Genomic DNA, 19112 nt, shown 5'->3' on the forward strand with positions numbered 1-19112 from the left:
TCTAAAGCCCTCTCCCGCCTTAAACCTTTCTCACTGACTGCCCCTCACCTCTGGAATGCCCTTCCCCTCAATACCCGACTAGCACCCTCTCTATCCACGTTTAAAGCTAAGGTCCAGCTGGAGACTGCTGCACACGCACCTAGCTGCACACGCACAGTGGAAAACTGATCAGTGGCGGCTTAGCATAATGGCTTTATTGCCAGTATCTGCTCGTCTCCGGCTTATAGCTGCACTAAATTGCTGTCTTCCGGTATGGACTATGGGATACCTTCGCCTCTGCATTTAAACGAGTAGCTGTGTTTGTTCTTCTGCCATACCGTCATTATTTTTTGATTTTGCTCTGACAGAAAAGTTTGAGAGAAACATGTTTTCCGCGGAGTAATCGCTAGTTTCCATTCAACACATTCCAGCTCAGGAGAAAAGCAAGACTCCGGCCATCTCCCCTCGATTGGCTCACACCGCACCTTGTGACGCGTCGCCGCACAGGAACACAATCTTATCGTATTCCCTGCTGGCTGACGCGCCACGAGGGACAACAAGCACGGAGACACCGCGGCCTGCTAGGGAGGAGGCGAGGGACTGGTGAGAGGCGCGCACGCCGCCGTCAGCAACGGGGACCTAGCCTTAGGGCCACCTCAAAATTAAGGAAGCATATGAGTAGCTCCGTGGCTGATAATTTACACCTCATACTTAAACCTTGGCCCCTGCAGACACAGTTACCAGAACGACCTCCTGCTGTCTCTAAATTCTCCCTACCTACCAATTAGATTGTAAGCTCTTCGGAGCAGGGACTCCTTTTCTTAATGCTACTTTTATGTCTGAAACGCTTATTCCCATTATGTGTTATTTATATGATTGTTTGTGAGTATTACAGTTTGGGATATGTCCCATTACTCTGCGGGTTTGTGAGTATAACAGTGTGGGATATGTCCCATTACTCTGCGGGTTTGTGAGTATAACAGTGTGGGATATGCCCCATTACTCTGCGGGTTTGTATTACACAGTTTGGGATATGTCCCATAACTCTGCGGGTTTGTGAGTATTACACAGTGTGGGATATGTCCCATTACTCTGCGGCTTTGTGAGTATAACAGTTTGGGATATGTCCTATTACTCTGCGGGTTTGTGAGTATAACAGTTTGGGATATGTCCTATTACTCTGCGGGTTTGTGAGTATTACACAGTTTGGGATATGTCCTATTACTCTGCGGGTTTGTGAGTATTACAGTTTGGGATATGCCCCATTACTCTGCGGGTTTGTGAGTATTACACAGTTTGGGATATGTCCTATTACTCTGCGGGTTTGTGAGTATTACACAGTTTGGGATATGTCCTATTACTCTGCGGGTTTGTGAGTATTACAGTTTGGGATATGCCCCATTACTCTGCGGGTTTGTGAGTATTACACAGTTTGGGATATGTCCTATTACTCTGCGGGTTTGTGAGTATTACACAGTTTGGGATATGTCCTATTAATCTGCGGGTTTGTGAGTATAACAGTTTGGGATATGTCCTATTAATCTGCGGGTTTGTGAGTATAACAGTTTGGGATATGTCCTATTACTCTGCGGGTTTGTGAGTATTACAGTTTGGGATATGTCCTATTAATCTGCGGGTTTGTGAGTATAACAGTTTGGGATATGTCCCATTACTCTGCGGGTTTGTGAGTATAACAGTTTCTCTCTCCTCTGATACACCCCCCGCTCCCCTGCTTTGTGGATAGCGGCTGTTGAAGATATTTTGAGACATCTTGTGTCAGGGCTTTGAGTGGAGGAGTATATAGCTTTTTGCATACTGTATTGCACAGAGTATTATTTGTACATTAATCACATTTGTGTTTTTGTTGATGAACTTTTATTGTATTTCTGTGTCTCTACAGACATCGTTATTATTATCTGTCCACAGGAATCTCATTAATCACATCATTAATCACTTAGAATTAATCACTAGCGGCGAGCGCCACTTTCCATTTTTTTTTATTCTCTGGAAGCTGGAGGGAGCCGAAACGCATTGCAGAGCACCAACCTGCAGAGCACCAACCCGCAGAGCACCAACCCGCAGAGCAGAGCGCTAACCTGCAGGGCACCAACCCGCAGAGCGCTAACCTGCAGAGCACCAACCCGCAGAGCAGAGCGCTAACCTGCAGAGCACCAACCCGCAGAGTGCTAACCTGCAGAGCAATGACCCACAGAGCAAAGCGCTAACCTGCAGAGCAGCACGCTAACCAGCAGAGTAATAACCCGCAGAGCGCCACGCTAACCAGCAGAGTAATAACCCGCAGAGCGTCTCACCCCTGCAGCACTGCAGGGGTTAGGTACATAAACCAACCAATTGAAACCGTCGGTGTCCAATTGTTTCACTAATTGTGGAACAGAAACTCGGGAGCAGAACATGCGACGCCCGCATCAGCCTAACACCGCCTCTGCATACTCTGGCAACACCGGGGTTAATAAGCCTGGCCAGCTCTGGGGGAGAAGATGCTTTATTGGGGGGGAGAAGATGCTTTATTGGGGGGGAGAAGATGCTTTATTGGGGGCCGGAATCACTCCAGTCCCAGGCTTCCAGTCCCAGCCGTCCCGCATCCCTCACCCCCCCCCCCCCCTCTCCGGAGAGGCTTCCGGTCCTGGCCATCTCGTCCCCCCCGGAGAAGCTTCCAGTCCTGGCCGTCCCGCGCCCATCACACCCCCCATGAGGCTTCCGTTCCTGGCCGCCGCTACCACCAGCGGAAGTGAGCGAACGCGCGATTCGCCTCGGCCATCTTGTGCAACTCGTGCTTCTTCTTGACCACGTTGCCCTGGCCGTGGAACGCCTCCAGCAGCGCCTGCGAGAGCTTCTCGTACATCAGCGTGCGCCGGTGCTTGTTCTCGCGGCACTCCGTGATCAGCCACTTCATGGCCAGGAAGCGCCGGCGGTTTTCCGTGAGCGGGGTGGGTACCTGCCATGGGAGAAGAGTGTTTATTCACCGACCCACGTGGCATCACCCCCGTGCTGCCTCTCCCCTCCCCCCTCACTGCGTGGTACCTGGTAGGATTTGCCCCCTCGCAAGATGCTTGTGAGACCGATAATTGGCTGGCAGTTACTCAGCGCCTGGTGGAAGATGGCGTACGGGTTACACTCGATGCTGCTCCTCTCCTCCTCGGGCGCCTTGTGATAGCTCTCCAGCTGTTTCCTCTTTATTTCCTCCAAGGTCTGAGAGAGAGAGAGATAGATATGAGGCGGGAGGGAGAGAGAGAGAGATGAGGCGGGAGGGAGAGAGAGAGAGATGAGGCGGGAGAGAGAGCGAGAGCGAGATGAGGCGGGAGGGAGAGAGAGAGCGAGATGAGGAGAGAGAGAGCGAGATGAGGCGGGAGAGAGCGAGATGAGGCGGGAAAGAGCGAGATGAGGCGGGAGAGAGCGAGATGAGGCGGGAGAGAGCGAGATGAGGCGGGAGAGAGCGAGATGAGGCGGGAGAGAGCGAGATGAGGCGGGAGAGAGGGAGAGAGAGCGAGATGAGGCGGGAGGGAGGGAGAGAGAGCGAGATGAGGCGGGAGGGAGGGAGAGAGAGCGAGATGAGGCGGGAGAGAGCGAGATGAGGCGGGAGGGAGAGAGAGCGCGAGATGAGGCGGGAGGGAGAGAGAGAGCGAGATGAGGCGGGAGAGAGAGCGAGTTGAGGCGGGAGGGAGAGAGAGCGAGATGAGGCGGGAGGGAGAGAGAGCGAGATGAGGCGGGAGGGAGAGAGAGCGAGATGAGGCGGGAGAGAGCGAGATGAGGCGGGAGAGAGCGAGATGAGGCGGGAGAGAGTGAGAGCGAGATGAGGCGGGAGGGAGAGAGAGCGAGATGAGGCGGGAGGGAGAGAGAGCGAGATGAGGCGGGAGGGAGAGAGAGCGAGATGAGGCGGGAGAGAGCGAGATGAGGCGGGAGGGAGGGAGAGCGAGATGAGGCGGGAGAGAGCAAGATGAGGCGGGAGAGAGCAAGATGAGGCGGGAGGGAGAGCGAGATGAGGCGGGAGAGAGCGCGAGATGAGGCGGGAGGGAGAGAGAGAGCGAGATGAGGCGGGAGAGAGCGAGATGAGGCGGGAGAGAGAGAGAGCGAGATGAGGCGGGAGGGAGAGAGAGAGCGAGATGAGGCGGGAGGGAGAGAGAGAGAGCGAGATGAGGCGGGAGGGAGAGAGAGAGAGCGAGATGAGGCGGGAGGGAGAGAGAGAGAGCGAGATGAGGCGGGAGGGAGAGAGAGAGAGCGAGATGAGGCGGGAGGGAGAGAGAGAGAGCGAGATGAGGCGGGAGGGAGAGAGAGAGAGCGCGAGATGAGGCGGGAGGGAGAGAGAGAGAGCGCGAGATGAGGCGGGAGGGAGAGAGAGCGAGATGAGGCGGGAGGGAGGGAGAGCGAGATGAGGCGGGAGGGAGGGAGAGCGAGATGAGGCGGGAGGGAGGGAGAGCGAGATGAGGCGGGAGGGAGGGAGAGCGAGATGAGGCGGGAGGGAGGGAGAGCGAGATGAGGCGGGAGGGAGAGCGAGATGAGGCGGGAGCGCGAGATGAGGCGGGAGAGAGAGAGAGAGAGCGAGATGAGGCGGGAGGGAGAGAGAGAGAGCGAGATGAGGCGGGAGGGAGAGAGAGAGAGCGAGATGAGGCGGGAGAGAGAGAGAGCGAGATGAGGCGGGAGAGAGAGAGAGCGAGATGAGGCGGGAGAGAGAGAGAGCGAGATGAGGCGGGAGAGGGAGAGAGAGAGAGCGAGATGAGGCGGGAGGGAGAGAGAGAGAGCGAGATGAGGCGGGAGGGAGAGGGAGAAAGAGCGAGATGAGGCGGGAGGGAGAGGGAGCGAGATGAGGCGGGAGGGAGAGGGAGCGAGATGAGGCGGGAGGGAGAGGGAGAGAGAGCGAGATGAGGCGGGAGGGAGAGAGAGCGAGATGAGGCGGGAGGGAGAGAGAGCGAGATGAGGCAGGAGGGAGAGAGAGCGAGATGAGGCGGGAGGGAGAGAGAGCGAGATGAGGCGGGAGGGAGAGAGAGAGCGAGATGAGGCGGGAGGGAGAGAGAGAGCGAGATGAGGCGGGAGGGAGAGAGCGAGATGAGGCAGGAGGGAGAGATGAGGCGGGAGAGATGGGGGGATGGGGAGGGGGGGAGGGAGAGAGGGGGTGATGGGGAGGGGGGGAGGGAGAGAGAGGGGGGGAGGGAGAGAGAGCGAGAGGAGGCGAGCGAGAGGAGGTTGGTTTCTTAGAATCCTACTCAATATGCTTGGGGATAAAGTGTTCTCCAGCGCAGCAAAGATGGATTCGCAGCATGTTGAATAGAGTTTAGCGGCAGGATCTCGGATGATCTCCCGGACGGCACTAACCTGGTTCATGATGGATCGGGACAGAATCTTCTCTCCTCCCTTCATCATCATGTTGGTAAATTTACTGGAAAGACAACGGGAAGCAGCGGATGTGACGGTATCCAGAGAAACGTCTCCTCCCCCACCCCCCGGATCTCTTAATAAGACTTTGCGTATGCCGGCGCGTGCAGTCCATGTTATACCCATTCAAATTCAGTGGGCAGAACACCGGTGAAACCCCCTTGAACCCCCCCCCCCCCGTCCCATCCTTCAGCGAAGTGACCTGTCCAGCCCACAAGGTTGGATGTCCCCATCCCAGCACCTCCGAGATGGTGACCACTCCTAAGAATGACTTCACATTCACCGGAGCCGCGACACCGCAGTGATTGCTAGCTCTGCGGCCCGGTGTTACCTGATGGTCGGGTCGCTGAAGACGGAGCTGGTCAAATTGGACGGCGCCGCCTTGATGGGTCTGACGGTTTTGAGTTGGTATTCTGCCTGCTCCTCCTCGCTCAGCTCCTCCTGCGGCCGGCGGTGACTCTCCTTGTTCGTCTCGGGGTCCAGGTAAAGGGGGCTGTAGCGGCTCCACCGCACCGGGGTCACCCTGCGGCGGGAACACCCGTTTAACCCCTGAGCCACTGCAGGCTATCAAATCCCCGAGTGTGAGCACCCGGGTAACTGCACTCACACCACTCTCTGCAGAGGCCGGGTAATACAGAGTACCAAGTACCACAAGCCATTATTTTCACACCCACAATACTTACTACAGCTTTATTTACAACCCCCTCACTTGCTCTCCTACAATAAATACCTGTTCCCCGCATTCATAGATGAAGCAATAGAGCTGACAATAAGAGGCCGATTGTGCCACCTGTGCTGAAGCAGGGATATGTTGAAAACCTAACCTGTTGGGGGGACTTGAGCACCCCTACTTTAGATCATACGGACTTTCGAGGGAAAAACACTTTTAGATTCTCTGTACCGTGCCTTTTGCTTCCCTTGGTGTGTAGCCTTATTGTGTGAGGAGATCTTTCGCTACCTGTGTGTATATTGTTCTATATTATAACTGGTACATGGATATTGATTGGATTGACCTTAGTGTCAGATCTATTGCTTCATCTTTGAGTGCAGGAAACAGGCGTTTGTTGTATTACAGTGTTCATGGATTTACAGGGATCCCCCCTGTTCCCTGCACCACCGTAGATGATATTACTTCATTTGAACACATATTGGTGGTGGGGCTGTCATTTTGTAGAATTGTTTTTACTTTCCTAATCCAAAAGCTTTGTCCCGTAGTCCTATAGAGAGGCCTGTGTCACCCCCTCACTGCCAACTCATTCAGTAGCACCCTTTTCACTGAGACCCGCTCAGTATCACTGCCACACTGTCACACTGTCACCCCCCATCAGTATCACTCCCACAGTCACCCCCCCCTCAGTATCACTGCTACACTGTCACCCCCCTCAGTATCACTGCTACACTGTCACCCCCCTCAGTATCACTGCTACACTGTCACCCCCCTCAGTATCACTGCCACACTGTCACCCCCCCCCCCCAGTATCACTGCCACACTATCACCCCCCTCAGCATCACTCCCACACTGTCACACCCCCCCCCCTCAGTATCACTCCCACACTGTCACCCCCCATCAGTATCACTCCCACACTGTTGTGATGGATTGGATAAAATGCCTATTTCTTCATCTGTAATACTTTGCTATGATTCCTTACTCAAAATGGCTACCACAGCTACCCCTCCCTTCAAGTAAGGAAGATGGCACCGAGGAATTCCCCTCAAATGCTGATGTGTCCAAGAAAACCTACAATAACAAGACCATAAATCATAACAACAAGACCATATAAGGACGAGACCTAACAAAGAATCATTGAGCTGTCTAGCTCTTTTGCATACAAACCCCCTCCCCTACAGCCCCTGTATATGAACGCAGGCTCTGTAGGAATAAAGTCAGACATTATCATACTGAACGTGGTGTCAGCGTGATTTTTTTCTCAGTGCATGCACTATATATATATATATATATATATATATAGGGAAAATAATCTGGACGAGGACAGATACTCTGAAGACGTTTTTGGTCTGATCCAAATTATCCAATTCACTGTCACCCCCCCCCCCCCCTCAGTATCACTCCCACACTGTCACCCCCCTCAGTATCACTCCCACACTGTCACCCCCCTTCAGTATAGGGTTGCAAGGTGTCCGGTATTGAACTGGACTGCCTGTATTTGGATACTCTATCCAGTAAAAGGTACTGTAATACTGGACATGTATGTGTCCGGTATTTTCCTCCCTGGACACAGTGACCTGACGCACCTTTCCCCCATTGAGTCCAGTATTTTTGGAGAAGCCGCCTGGCAACCCTACCTCAGTATCGCTCCCACTCAGTCACCCACTTCAGCATTGCTTCCACATTGTCACTCCCTCAGTGTCACCTAGCCCCCCCCTCCCCCCCGAGTATCACCTATATCACCCCCCCCCTCAGTAACGTTACCACACTGTCACGTCACCCCCTCAGTATCACCTCCCTCCCTGTCACCCCCTCAGTATCACCTCCCTCCCTGTCACCCCCTCAGTATCACCTCCCTCCCTGTCACCCCCTCAGTATCACCTCCCTCCCTGTCACCCCCTCAGTATCACCTCCCTCCCTGTCACCCCCTCAGTATCACCTCCCTCCCTGTCACCCCCTCAGTATCACCTCCCTCCCTGTCACCCCCTCAGTATCACCTCCCTCCCTGTCACCCCTCAGTATCACCTCCCTCCCTGTCACCCCCTCAGTATCACCTCCCTCCCTGTCACCCCCTCAGTATCACCTCCCTGTCACCCCCTCACAGTATCGCTCACTCACTGTCACCCCCTTACAGTATCGCCCCCCTGAGTATCACACCCTCACTCCCCTCGTACCCCGGCACTCTGCCCCTGAGTCGGTGACCGAGCAGACGCAATCTGTCCATGGGCGCCGCCATGTTTTAGCTGCCTCGGTCACTGCCTGCCCGGAACCTCCCACGAGGCCCTCGCCCACATCTCGCGGGATTTGGGGCGGAGCGTCTGGAGATCTCGCGGGATTTAGGGCGGGGCCCCCGCTTGGCATCATGGCGGAGTGTGATGGGGAGACCCTGGAGTCCTGGCTGAGTGAGTGACAGGGACACCCGCCGGGTCACCGGCCGTCCCCTCCTACTGTCACCCGCCGGGTCACCGGCCGTCCCCTCCTACTGTCACCCGCCGGGTCACCGGCCGTCCCCTCCTACTGTCACCCGCCGGGTAACCAGCTGGTCCCTCCAGCTGACACCCGCCGAGTCACTGTCACCTGCAGTGTCACCTCATACTGTCACCGACACACAGTGTCACCTCATACTGTCACCCACACACAGTGTCTCCTCATACTGTCACCCACACACAGTGTCACCTCATACTGTCACCCACACACACAGTGTCACCTCATACTGTCACCCACACACACAGTGTCACCTCATACTGTCACCCACACACAGTGTCACCTCATACTGTCACCCACACACACAGTGTCACCTCATACTGTCACCCACACACACAGTGTCACCTCATACTGTCACCCACACACAGTGTCACCTCATACTGTCACCCACACACACAGTGTCACCTCATACTGTCACCCACACACACAGTGTCACCTCATACTGTCGCCCACACACAGTGTCACCTCATACTGTCACCCCCCACACACACACACAGTGTCACCTCATACTGTCGCCCACACACACAGTGTCACCTCATACTGTCGCCCACACACACAGTGTCACCTCATACTGTCGCCCACACACACAGTGTCACCTCATACTATCACCCACACACACAGTGTCACCTCATACTGTCACCCACACACACACAGTGTCACCTCATACTGTCACCCACACACACACAGTGTCACCTCATACTGTCACCCACACACACAGTGTCACCTCATACTGTCACCCCCACACACACAGTGTCACCTCATACTGTCACCCACACACACAGTGTCACCTCATACTGCCATCCACACACACACTGTCACCTCATACTGTCCCCCCCACCCCCCACACACACACAGTGTCACCTCATATCGACACACACACACACAAACACACACACACACACACACTGTCACCTCATACTGTCACACACACACACATACAAAGATCTCCCCAAGTGACAGTCCCAAGTGTCACCTCTCACTGACATCTCTCCAAGTGACAGTCCCAAGTGTCACCTCACACTGACATATCTCCAAGTGACAGTCCCAAGTGTCACCTCACACTGACATCTCTCCAAGTGACAGTCCCAAGTGTCACCTCACACTGACATATCTCCAAGTGACAGTCCCAAGTGTCACCTCACACTGACATCTCTCCAAGTGACAGTCTCAAGTCTCTTGTGTCCCAGGCGTCTCCCTTCTGTGTTTCTGATTAATTGTTATCCTGTGTATAATCAACATAAATATATCTGTGAGTACCAGCGCGGTGACGGTGACGGTGACGGTGTCCTTCTCTGTTTCACGGTGCTTCAGATAAAGCCACAAACCCGTGTAACCGGCAGGAGGACTGGGAGTATATCATCAGCTTCTGTGACCAGATCAACAAGGAGCTGGAGGGGTACGTGTGCTGGGGAGGAGATGTCTGGGCGTGTGCTAGGGAGGGGATGTCTGGGCGTGGGTTGAGGAGGGGACGTGTTCTGGGGAGGGGATGTGTGCTAGGGAGGGGATGTCTGGGCGTGGGTTGAGGAGGGGACGTGTTCTGGGGAGGGGATGTGTGCTGGGGAGGGGATGTCTGGGCGTGGGTTGAGGAGGGGACGTGTTCTGGGGAGGGGATGTGTGCTGGGGAGGGGATGTCTGGGCGTGGGTTGAGGAGGGGACGTGTTCTGGGGAGGGGATGTGTGCTGGGGAGGGGATGTCTGGGCGTGGGTTGAGGAGGGGACGTGTTCTGGGGAGGGGATGTGTGCTAGGGAGGGGATGTCTGGGCGTGGGTTGAGGAGGGGACGTGTGCTGGGGAGGGGATGTGTCTGGTGGAGGAGGGGATGTGTCAGGTGGATGAGGGGACGTGTCGGGTGGTGGGTGGATGAGGAGACGTGTGCTGGGGAGGGGATGTGTCTGGTGGTGGAGGGGACGTGTGCCCGGGGTGGGGGGATGTCTGGTGGGTGGGTGGAAGAGGGGATGTGTCTGGTGGGTGGGCTGGAGGAGGGGATGTGTCGGGTGGGTGGAGGAGGGGAAGTGGTGGGTGGAGAAGGGGATGGGTGGGTGGGTGAGGGGATGGGTCGGTCGGGTGGGTGGAGGAGGGGATGGGTCGGTTGGGTGGGTGGAGGAGGGGATGTGTCGGGTGGGTGGAGGAGATGACGAGTGGGTGGGTGGAGGAGGGGTGTATCGGGTGGGTGGAGGAGGAGATGTGTCAGGTGGGTGGAGGAGGGGATGGGTCGGTTGGTTGGGTGGAGGAGGGGATGGGTCGGTTGGTTGGGTGGAGGAGGGGATGGATCGGTTGGGTGGGTGGAGGAGGGGATGGATCGGTTGGGTGGGTGGAGGAGGGGATAGGTCGGTTGGTTGGGTGGAGGAGGGGATGGATCGGTTGGGTGGGTGGAGGAGGGGATGTGTCGGGTGGAGGAGGGGATGTGTCGGGTGGGTGGGTGGAGGAGGGGATGTGTCGGGTGGGTGGAGGAGAGGATGCAGTGCAGATGCACCAATATCTGTCCGCCACACGTCCGATTTCTACATATAGCTACATATAACTTGTATGTTGGTTCAGTAAACGCTCTCCAGGACCCTGTGACGGGGGGTCTGTGCAGGTCTTTTTCTGTCCTCTCTGGGGGTCGTGTCTGTATTCCTGGGGTGAGAGGAACCAGCGTTACACACATTGCATAACCTCACATCGGACTGTGGCAGTGTGGGTCCCTGCGGTGCGGGGGTGACCTGCAGTACGGGGGTGACCTGCGGGTCCCTGCGGTACGGGGGTGACCTGCGGTATGGGGGTGATCTGCAGTACGGGGGTGACCTGCAGTACGGGGGTGACCTGCGGATCCCTGCGGTACGGGGGTGACCAGTGTGTCACTGCGGTACGGGGGTGACCAGCGTGTCCCTGCGGTACGGGGGTGACCTGCGGGTCCCTGCGGTACGGGGGTGACCTGCATTACGGGGGTGACCTGCGGTACGGGGGTGACCTGCGGGTCCCTGCGGTACAGGGGTGACCAGTACGGTACGGGGGTGACCGTGTCCCTGCGGTACGGGGGTGACCTGCGGTACGGGGGTGACTTGCGGGTCCCTGCGGTACGGGGGTGACCTGCGGTACGGGGGTGACCTGCGGGTCCCTGCGGTACGGGGGTGACCTGCGGTACGGGGGTGTCCTGCGGGTCCCTGCGGTACGGGGGTGACCTGCGGGTCCCTGCGGTACGGGGGTGACCTGCGGTACGGGGGTGACCAGCGTGTCCTGTTTTCTCAGTCCCCAGATAGCCGTCAGACTCCTGGCGCATAAAATCCAGTCCCCGCAGGAGTGGGAAGCACTGCAGGCCCTCACCGTGAGTCCGGCTCCTCTCCTGTGCCCGTTGGCGTTACCCTGTGTTTGTGACACGGTGTGACTCCCTCTGTCACTGTGTGTGTGACACGTTGTGACTCCCTCTGTCACTGGGTGTGTGACTCCCTCTGTCACTGGGTGTGTGACTTCCTCTGTCACTGTGTGTGTGACACAGTATGTGACTCACTGTGTGTCTGTCACTGTGTGTTACTCCCTCTGTCACTGTGTGTGTGACTCACTGTGTGTGTGACACGGTGTGTGACTGTCAAAGTGTGTGTGACTGTCTGTCACTGTGTGTGAGACGCGGTGTGTGACTCTGTCACTGTGTGTGTGACAAGGTGTGTGACTCTCACGGTGTGACATGGTGTGTGAATGTCACTGTGTGTGTGATGCGGTGTGTTACTCTGTCACTGTTTGTGTGACACGGTGTGTGACTCACTGTGTGTGTGACACTCTGTGTGACTGTCTGTCACGGTGTGTGAGACGCGTTGTGTGACTGTCAGTGTGTGTGTGACTCCATCTGTCACTGTGAGTAAGACGGGGTGTGTGACTCTCACTGTTTGTATGACATGGCTTGTGACTCTCTGTCACTGTGTGTGTGACACGGGGTGCTACTCTGTCACTGTGTGTGTGACGCGGTGTGTGACTGTCACTGTTTGTGTGACACGGTGTGTGACTGTCACTGTATGTGTAACTCTGTCGCTGTGTGTGTGACGCGGTGTGTGACTCCCTCTGTCACTGTGTGTGTGACTCTCTGTCGCTGTGTGTGACTCCCTCTGTCACAGTGTGTGTGACGCGGTGTATGATGTCCCCGCAGGTACTGGAAGCCTGCATGAAGAACTGCGGGAGGAGGTTTCACGGGGAGGTTGGGAAGTTCCGCTTCCTGAACGAGCTGATTAAAGTCGTGTCCCCCAAGGTCAGTGCACCCCGACATCTCGTTCTCCGGGCCGCAGACACGGGGGGTTGGGGGGGAGAGCTCAGGGAGAGCACACTGAGTGGGGCAGTCAGGATACAACGTAACCATTTCAGTGTTTAACCTCTTCTCTGCTGGCCCTGCTCAGTGACGCCCTGGAGATCCCTGGGATAGGTTGGCAGCGGGGGGAGCACGCGCTCCCTGTCCCTCACCCCCCGTCCCCCCTCTCTCTGCAGTACCTTGGAGACAGAGTGTCTGAGAAAGTCAAAAGCAAAGTGGTGGGCCTCTTGTACAGCTGGACGGCCGCCCTGCCGGAGGAGAGCAAGATTAAGGACGCCTACCACATGCTGAAGAGACAAGGTGCGGCTCTGTGTCACACCTCCTCTCCCCCCATCCCCCCCCGTCGCAATGCCTGCACCTCTCACATCTCTGATAAACTGCCTCCCTTTATCCCCCCCTCTCTCCCATCCCTCCCCTCTCTCCTGCTCCCTCTCCTCACCCCCCCAACGACTCTGTCCCCTTCCTCCCCCCTTCCCTCCTCTCTCCCCCTCCCCTCCCTCCTCTCTCCCCCTCCCCCCGCTGTCCCCCCTCTCTCTTCCCCCCCCCCTCCAGTCTCTCTGCTGCTCACACCCATTTTCTTCCATCCAGGTATTGTCCTCTCGGACCCCCTGATTCCAGTGGATCCCACCCTGATCCCGTCGCCTCCCACTCGGCCCAAGAATCCCATTTTTGACGATGAGGAGAGGTCCAAGGTGTGTGAGGGAGACTGCTCGCGTGCGGGAGACTGCGTGCGTGCGGGAGACTGCGCATGTCGCGGTCTGTTTGAGGACCAGCTCCGAAGCTCGACTCTCTCGTCCCACTCTCCCTCCTCTCCCCCACATCTTGCTCTCCCCCCCGACTTCTCACTCTTCCACCCTCCCCCCAACTTCTCACTCTTTCTCCCTCCCCCTTGACTTCTCGCTCTCCCCCCTCCCCTCCAACTTCTCACTCTCCCCCCGGACTTGTCGCTCTCCCCCGTCCCCGACTTCTCGCACTCGCCCCCATCCCCCTGACTTCTCGCCCCCACCTTGCCTCCCCTCCACCTTCTCATCCTCCCATCCACCTTCTCGCCCCTCCACCTTCTCAGCCTCCCATCCACCTTCTCGCCCCTCCACCTTCTCACCCCTCCACCTTCTCATCCTCCCCTCCACCTTCTCATCCTCCCCTCCACCTTCTCGCCCCTCCACCTTCTCGCCTCCACCTTCTCGCCCCTCCACCTTCTCATCATCCCCTCCACCTTCTCGCCCCTCCACCTTCTCATCCTCTCCTCCACCTTCTCATCCTCCCATCCACCTTCTCGCCCCTCCACCTTCTTGCCTCCACCTTCTCGCCCCCCCCCTCCTCGCCCCCCCCTCCACCTTCTCACCCCCCCTCCACCTTCTCGCCCCCCCCTCCACCTTCTCGCCTCCACCTTCTCGCTCCCCCCCTCCACCTTCTCGCTCCCCCCCTTCACCTTCTCATCCTCCCCTCCACCTTCTCATCCGCCCCTCCACCTTCTCATCCGCCCCTCCACCTTCTCATCCGCCCCTCCACCTTCTCGCCCCCCCCCTCCACCTTCTCGCCCCCCCCTCCACCTTCTCGCCCCCCCTCCACCTTCTCGCCCCCCCCTCCACCTTCTCGCCTCCCCCCTCCACCTTCCTCGCCCCCCCCCCTCCACCTTCTCGCCCCCCCCCTCCACCTTCTCGCCCCCCCCCTCCACCTTCTCGCCCCCCCCTCCACCTTCTCGCCCCCCCTCCACCTTCTCGCCCCCCCCCTCCACCTTCTCGCCCCCCCCTCCACCTTCTCGCCCCCCCTCCACCTTCTCGCCCCCCCTCCACCTTCTCGCCCCCCCCTCCACCTTCTTGCCCCCCCCTCCACCTTCTCGCCCCCCCCTCCACCTTCTCGCCCCCCCCTCCACCTTCTCGCCCCCCCCTCCACCTTCTCGCGCCCCCCCTCCACCTTCTCGCGCCCCCCCTCCACCTTCTCGCCCCCCCTCCACCTTCTCGCCCCCCCTCCACCTTCTCGTCCCCCCTTCTCGCCCCCCCTCCACCTTCTCGTCCCCCCTTCTCGCCCCCCCTTCTCGCCCCCCCCTCCCCCTTCTTGTCCCCTTCTCGCCCCCCCTCCCCCATTCTTGTCCCCTTCTCGCCCCCCCTCCCCCATTCTTGTCCCCTTCTCGCCCCTCCTCCCCCCTTCTCGCCCCTCCTCCCCCTTCTCGCCCCTCCTCCCCCCTTCTCGCCCCCCCTCCCCACTTCTTGCCCCCCCTCCCCCCTTCTTGTCCCCCCTCCCCCTTCTTGTCCCCCCTCCCCCCTTTTTGTCCCCCCTTCTCGCCCCCCCTTCTCACCCTCATCCTCCCCTCCACCTTCTCATCCTCCCCTCCACCTTCTCATCCTCCCCTCCACCTTCTCATCCTCCCCTCCACCTTCTCGCCCCCCCCTCCACCTTCTCGCCCCCCCCTCCACCTTCTCGCCCCCCCCTCCACCTTCTCGCCCCCCCCTCCACCTTCTCGCCCCCCCTCCACCTTCTCGCCCCCCCCTCCACCTTCTCGCCCCCCCCTCCACCTTCTCGCCCCCCCCCCTCCACCTTCTCGCCCCCCCTCCACCTTCTCGCCCCCCCCTCCACCTTCTCGCCCCCCCCTCCACCTTCTCGCCCCCCCCCTCACCTTCTCGCCCCCCCCCCTCCACCTTCTCGCCCCCTCCCTCCACCTTCTCGCCCCCTCCTCCACCTTCTCGCCCACCTTCTCGCCCCCCCTCCACCTTCTTGCCCCCCCACCTTCTCGCCCCCCCCTCCACCTTCTCGCCCCCCCCCTCCACCTTCTCGCCCCCCCCCTCCACCTTCTCACCCCCCCTCCACCTTCTCGCTCTACCTTCTCGCCCCCCCCTCCTCCTTCTCGCCCCCCCTCTACCTTCTCGCCCCCCTCCACCTTCTCGCTCCCCTCCCCTCGCCCCCTTCTCGCCCCCCTCCTCACCCCACTCCCCCTTCTCACCCCACTCCCCCTTCTCGCCCCCCTCCACCTTCTCGCCCCCCTCCACCTTCTCGCCCCCCTCCACCTTCTCGCCCCCCTCCACCTTCTCGCCCCCCTCCACCTTCTCGCCCCCCCTCCACCTTCTCGCCCCCTCCACCTCTCTCGCCCCCCTCCACCTTCTCGCCCCCCTCCACCTTCTCGCCCCCCCTCCACCTTCTCGCCCCCCCTCCACCTTCTCGCCCCCCCTCCACCTTCTCGCCCCCTCCTCCAGCTTCTCGCCCCCCTCCACCTTCTGGCACCCCGCTCCACCTTCTCGCCCCCCCTCCACCTTCTCGCCCCCCCCTCCACCTTCTCGCCCCCCCCTCCACCTTCTGGCCCCCTCCTCCACCTTCTCGCCCCCCTCTCCACCTTCTCGCCCCTCCCCTCCACCTTCTCGCCCCTCCCCTCCACCTTCTCGCCCCTCCCCTCCACCTTCTCGCCCCTCCACCTTCTCATCCTCCCCTCCACCTTCTCGCCCTCCACCTTCTCGCCCCTCCACCTTCTCGCCCCTCCAACTTCTCATCCTCCCCTCCACCTTCTCGCCCCTCCACCTTCTTGCCTCCACCTTCTCGCCCCCCCTCCACCTTCTCGCCCCCTCCTCCACCTTTTTGCCCCCCCTCCACCTTCTCGCCCCCCCTCCTCCTTCTCGCCTCTCTTCTCCCCTTCCTCTCCTTCCTCCCCCCCCTCCTCTTCTCCCCCCCCCTCCTCTTCTCCCCCCCCCTCCTCCTTCTCCCCCCCCCCCTTCTCCTTCTCCCCCCCCCTCCTCCCCCCCCCTCCTCCTTCTCCCCCCCTCCACCTTCTCGCCCCCCCCTCCTCCTTCTCGCCCCCCCTCCACCTTCTCGCCCCCCCCCTCCTCCTTCTCGCCACCCCTCCTCCTTCTCGCCCCCCCTCCACCTTCTCGCCCCCCTCCACCTTCTCGCTCCCCTCCCCCTTCTCGCTCCCCTCTCCCCCTTCTCGTCCCCCCTCCCCCTTCTCGCCCCCCTCCCCCTTCTCGCCCCCCTCCACCTTCTCGCCCCCCTCCACCTTTTCGCCCCCCTCCACCTTTTCGCCCCCCTCCACCTTTTCGCCCCCCTCCACCTTCTCGCCCCCCTCCACCTTTTCGCCCCCCCTCCACCTTTTCGCCCCCCTCCACCTTCTCGCCCCCCTCCACCTTCTCGCCCCCCTCCACCTTTTCGCCCCCCTCCACCTTCTCGCCCCCCTCCACCTTCTCGCCCCCCTCCACCTTCTCGCCCCCCTCCACCTTCTCGCCCCCCTCCACCTTCTCGTCCGCCCTCCACCTTCTCGTGCCCCCTTCTCGCCCCCCCTTCTTGCCCCCCCTCCCCCTTCTTATCCCCTTCTCGCCCCCCCTCCTCCACCTTCTCGACCCCTCCTCCACCTTCTCGCCCCCCCCTCCACCTTCTCGCCCCCCCCCTCCACCTTCTCGCCCCCCCCTCCACCTTCTCGCCCCCCTCCACCTTCTCGCCCCCCCCTCCAACTTCTCGCCCCCCCCCTCCACCTTCTCGCCCCCCCTCCACCTTCTCGCCCCCCCCCTCCACCTTCTCGCCCCCCCCTCCACCTTCTCGCCCCCCCCTCCACCTTCTCGCCCCCCCCTCCACCTTCTCGCCCCCCCCTCCACCTTCTCGCCCCCCCTCCACCTTCTCGCCCCCCCCTCCACCTTCTCGCCCCCCCTCCACCTCTCGCCCCCACCTTCTCGCCCCCCCCTCCACCTTCTCGCCCCCCCCTCCACCTTCTCGCCCCCCCCCTCCACCTTCTCGCCCCCCCCTCCACCTTCTCGCCCCCCCCCTCCACCTTCTCGCCCCCCCCTCCACCTTCTCGCCCCCCCTCCACCTTCTCGCTCTACCTTCTCGCCCCCCCCCTCCTCCTTCTCGCCCCCCTCTGCATTCTCGCCCCACTCCACCTTCTCGCTCCCCTCCCCCCTCCCCCTTCTCTCCCCCTTTTCGCCCCCTCCCCCTTCTCGCCCCCCCTCCCCCTTCTCTCCCCCTTTTCGCCCCCTCCCCCTTCTCGCCCCCCTCCCCCTTCTCGCCCCCCTCCCCCTTCTCGCCCCACTCCCCCTTCTCGCCCACCTCCACCTTCTCGCCCCCTTCACCTTCTCGTCCCCCCTTCTCGCCCCCCCCCTTCTTGCCCCCCCCCTTCTTGTCCCCTTCTCGCCCCTCCTCCCCCCTTCTCGCCCCCCCTCCCCCCTTCTCGCCCCCCCCTCCCCACTTCTTGCCCTCTCTCCCCCTTCTTGTCCCCCCTCCCCCTTCTTGTCCCCCTTCCCCCCTTCTTGTCCCCCCTTCCCCCTTCTCGCCCCCCCTTCTCACCCTCTTCCCCCAACCTTATCCCCCTCCCCCCAACCTTATCCCCCTCCCCCCCCACCCTCTCCCCCTCCCCCCCACCCTCTCCCCCTCCCCCCCACCCTCTCCCCCTCCCCCCCACCCTCTCCCCCTCCCCCCCACCCTCTCCCCCTCCCCCCCACCCTCTCCCCCTCCCCCCACCCTCCCCCCACCCTCTCCCCCACCCTCTCCCCCACCCTCTCCCCCTCCCCACCACCCCTCTCCCCCCCCCACCCTCTCTCCCCCCCCACCCTCCCCCCCACCCTCTCCCCCTCGCCCCACCCTCTCCCTCCCCCACCCTCTCACCCCCCCCCACCATCTCCCCCCCCCCCCCCACTCCTCTCCCTCCCCCACCCTCTCACCCCCCCCACCCTCTCACCCGACTTCCCTCTTCCTGAAACCTGTCGGGTTTTTCTTTTTTTCAGCTTTTGGCCCAACTGTTAAAAAGTAAAAACCCAGACGACCTCCAGGAAGCCAACAAGCTGATTAAATCCATGGTGAAGGAGGTGAGTGCCAGCCTGGGATCCACCCCCCCGGTCCTGTGCCCCCCCCCCCTGGTCCTGTGCCCCCCCCCCAGTCCTGTGCCCCCCCCCCCCAGTCCTGTGCCCCCCCCCCCCGGTCCTGTGCCCCCCTCCCTGTCCTGTGCCCCCCTCCCGGTCCTGTGCCCCCCTCCCGGTCCTGTGCCCCCCTCCCCGGTCCTGTGCCCCCCCCCGGTCCTGTGCTCCCTGTCCTGTGCCCCCCTCCCTGTCCTGTGCCCTCCTCCCTGTCCTGTGCCCTCCTCCCTGTCCTGTGCCCCCCTCCCGGTCCTGTGCCCCCCTCCCGGTGCTGGCCCCTCCCTGTCCTGTACCCCACTCACGGTCCGATACTGGTCCTCCACCCCTGCCTCCCATTCCGGTTCTGGTCCCTCCCCCCTGTAATTCCGGTCCCTCCCCCTGCGCAGGACGAGGTGCGGATGCAGAGGGTCTCACTGCGTGCTCCCCCCTCCCCCCCTGTAACTCCGGTCCCTCCCCCTGCACAGGACGAGGTGCGGATGCAGAGGGTCTCCCTGCGTG

General features: G+C 60.6%; 2 protein-coding genes across 3 annotated transcripts in view; one reads left to right on the forward strand and one right to left on the reverse strand.

The window, feature by feature from the left end:
* Nucleotides 1-960: 960 nt before the first annotated feature.
* On the reverse strand, nucleotides 961-8354 carry MRPS7 (mitochondrial ribosomal protein S7). Of its 2 annotated transcripts, XR_012798887.1 has the most exons (6): nucleotides 8209-8354; nucleotides 5699-5890; nucleotides 5308-5371; nucleotides 3022-3189; nucleotides 2106-2935; nucleotides 961-2025 (listed from the first exon to the last, which is right to left on the reverse strand). XR_012798887.1 is itself a non-coding variant. In XM_075584905.1 (5 exons), exons 1-5 carry the CDS (start codon nucleotides 8268-8270, stop codon nucleotides 2714-2716), a joined length of 708 nt encoding a protein of 235 aa, XP_075441020.1. In that variant the 5' UTR covers nucleotides 8271-8354; the 3' UTR covers nucleotides 961-2713. The 2 variants fall into 2 exon arrangements, 1 of the variants encoding a protein (XP_075441020.1); XM_075584905.1 differs by having other exon boundaries at nucleotides 961-2935.
* The window catches only part of GGA3 (golgi associated, gamma adaptin ear containing, ARF binding protein 3), a 31367-nt gene continuing 20583 nt past the window's right edge, over nucleotides 8329-19112 (forward strand). Inside the window, 7 exon segments of the mRNA XM_075584901.1 lie at nucleotides 8329-8436; nucleotides 9830-9914; nucleotides 11745-11820; nucleotides 12634-12732; nucleotides 12966-13089; nucleotides 13378-13481; nucleotides 18486-18566. Of these exon segments, the coding sequence (XP_075441016.1) occupies nucleotides 8397-8436; nucleotides 9830-9914; nucleotides 11745-11820; nucleotides 12634-12732; nucleotides 12966-13089; nucleotides 13378-13481; nucleotides 18486-18566 (609 nt within the window). The 5' untranslated portion in view covers nucleotides 8329-8396.

Source organism: Ascaphus truei, unplaced genomic scaffold (assembly GCF_040206685.1).
Source record: "Ascaphus truei isolate aAscTru1 unplaced genomic scaffold, aAscTru1.hap1 HAP1_SCAFFOLD_805, whole genome shotgun sequence".
NCBI lineage: Eukaryota > Metazoa > Chordata > Amphibia > Anura > Ascaphidae > Ascaphus > Ascaphus truei.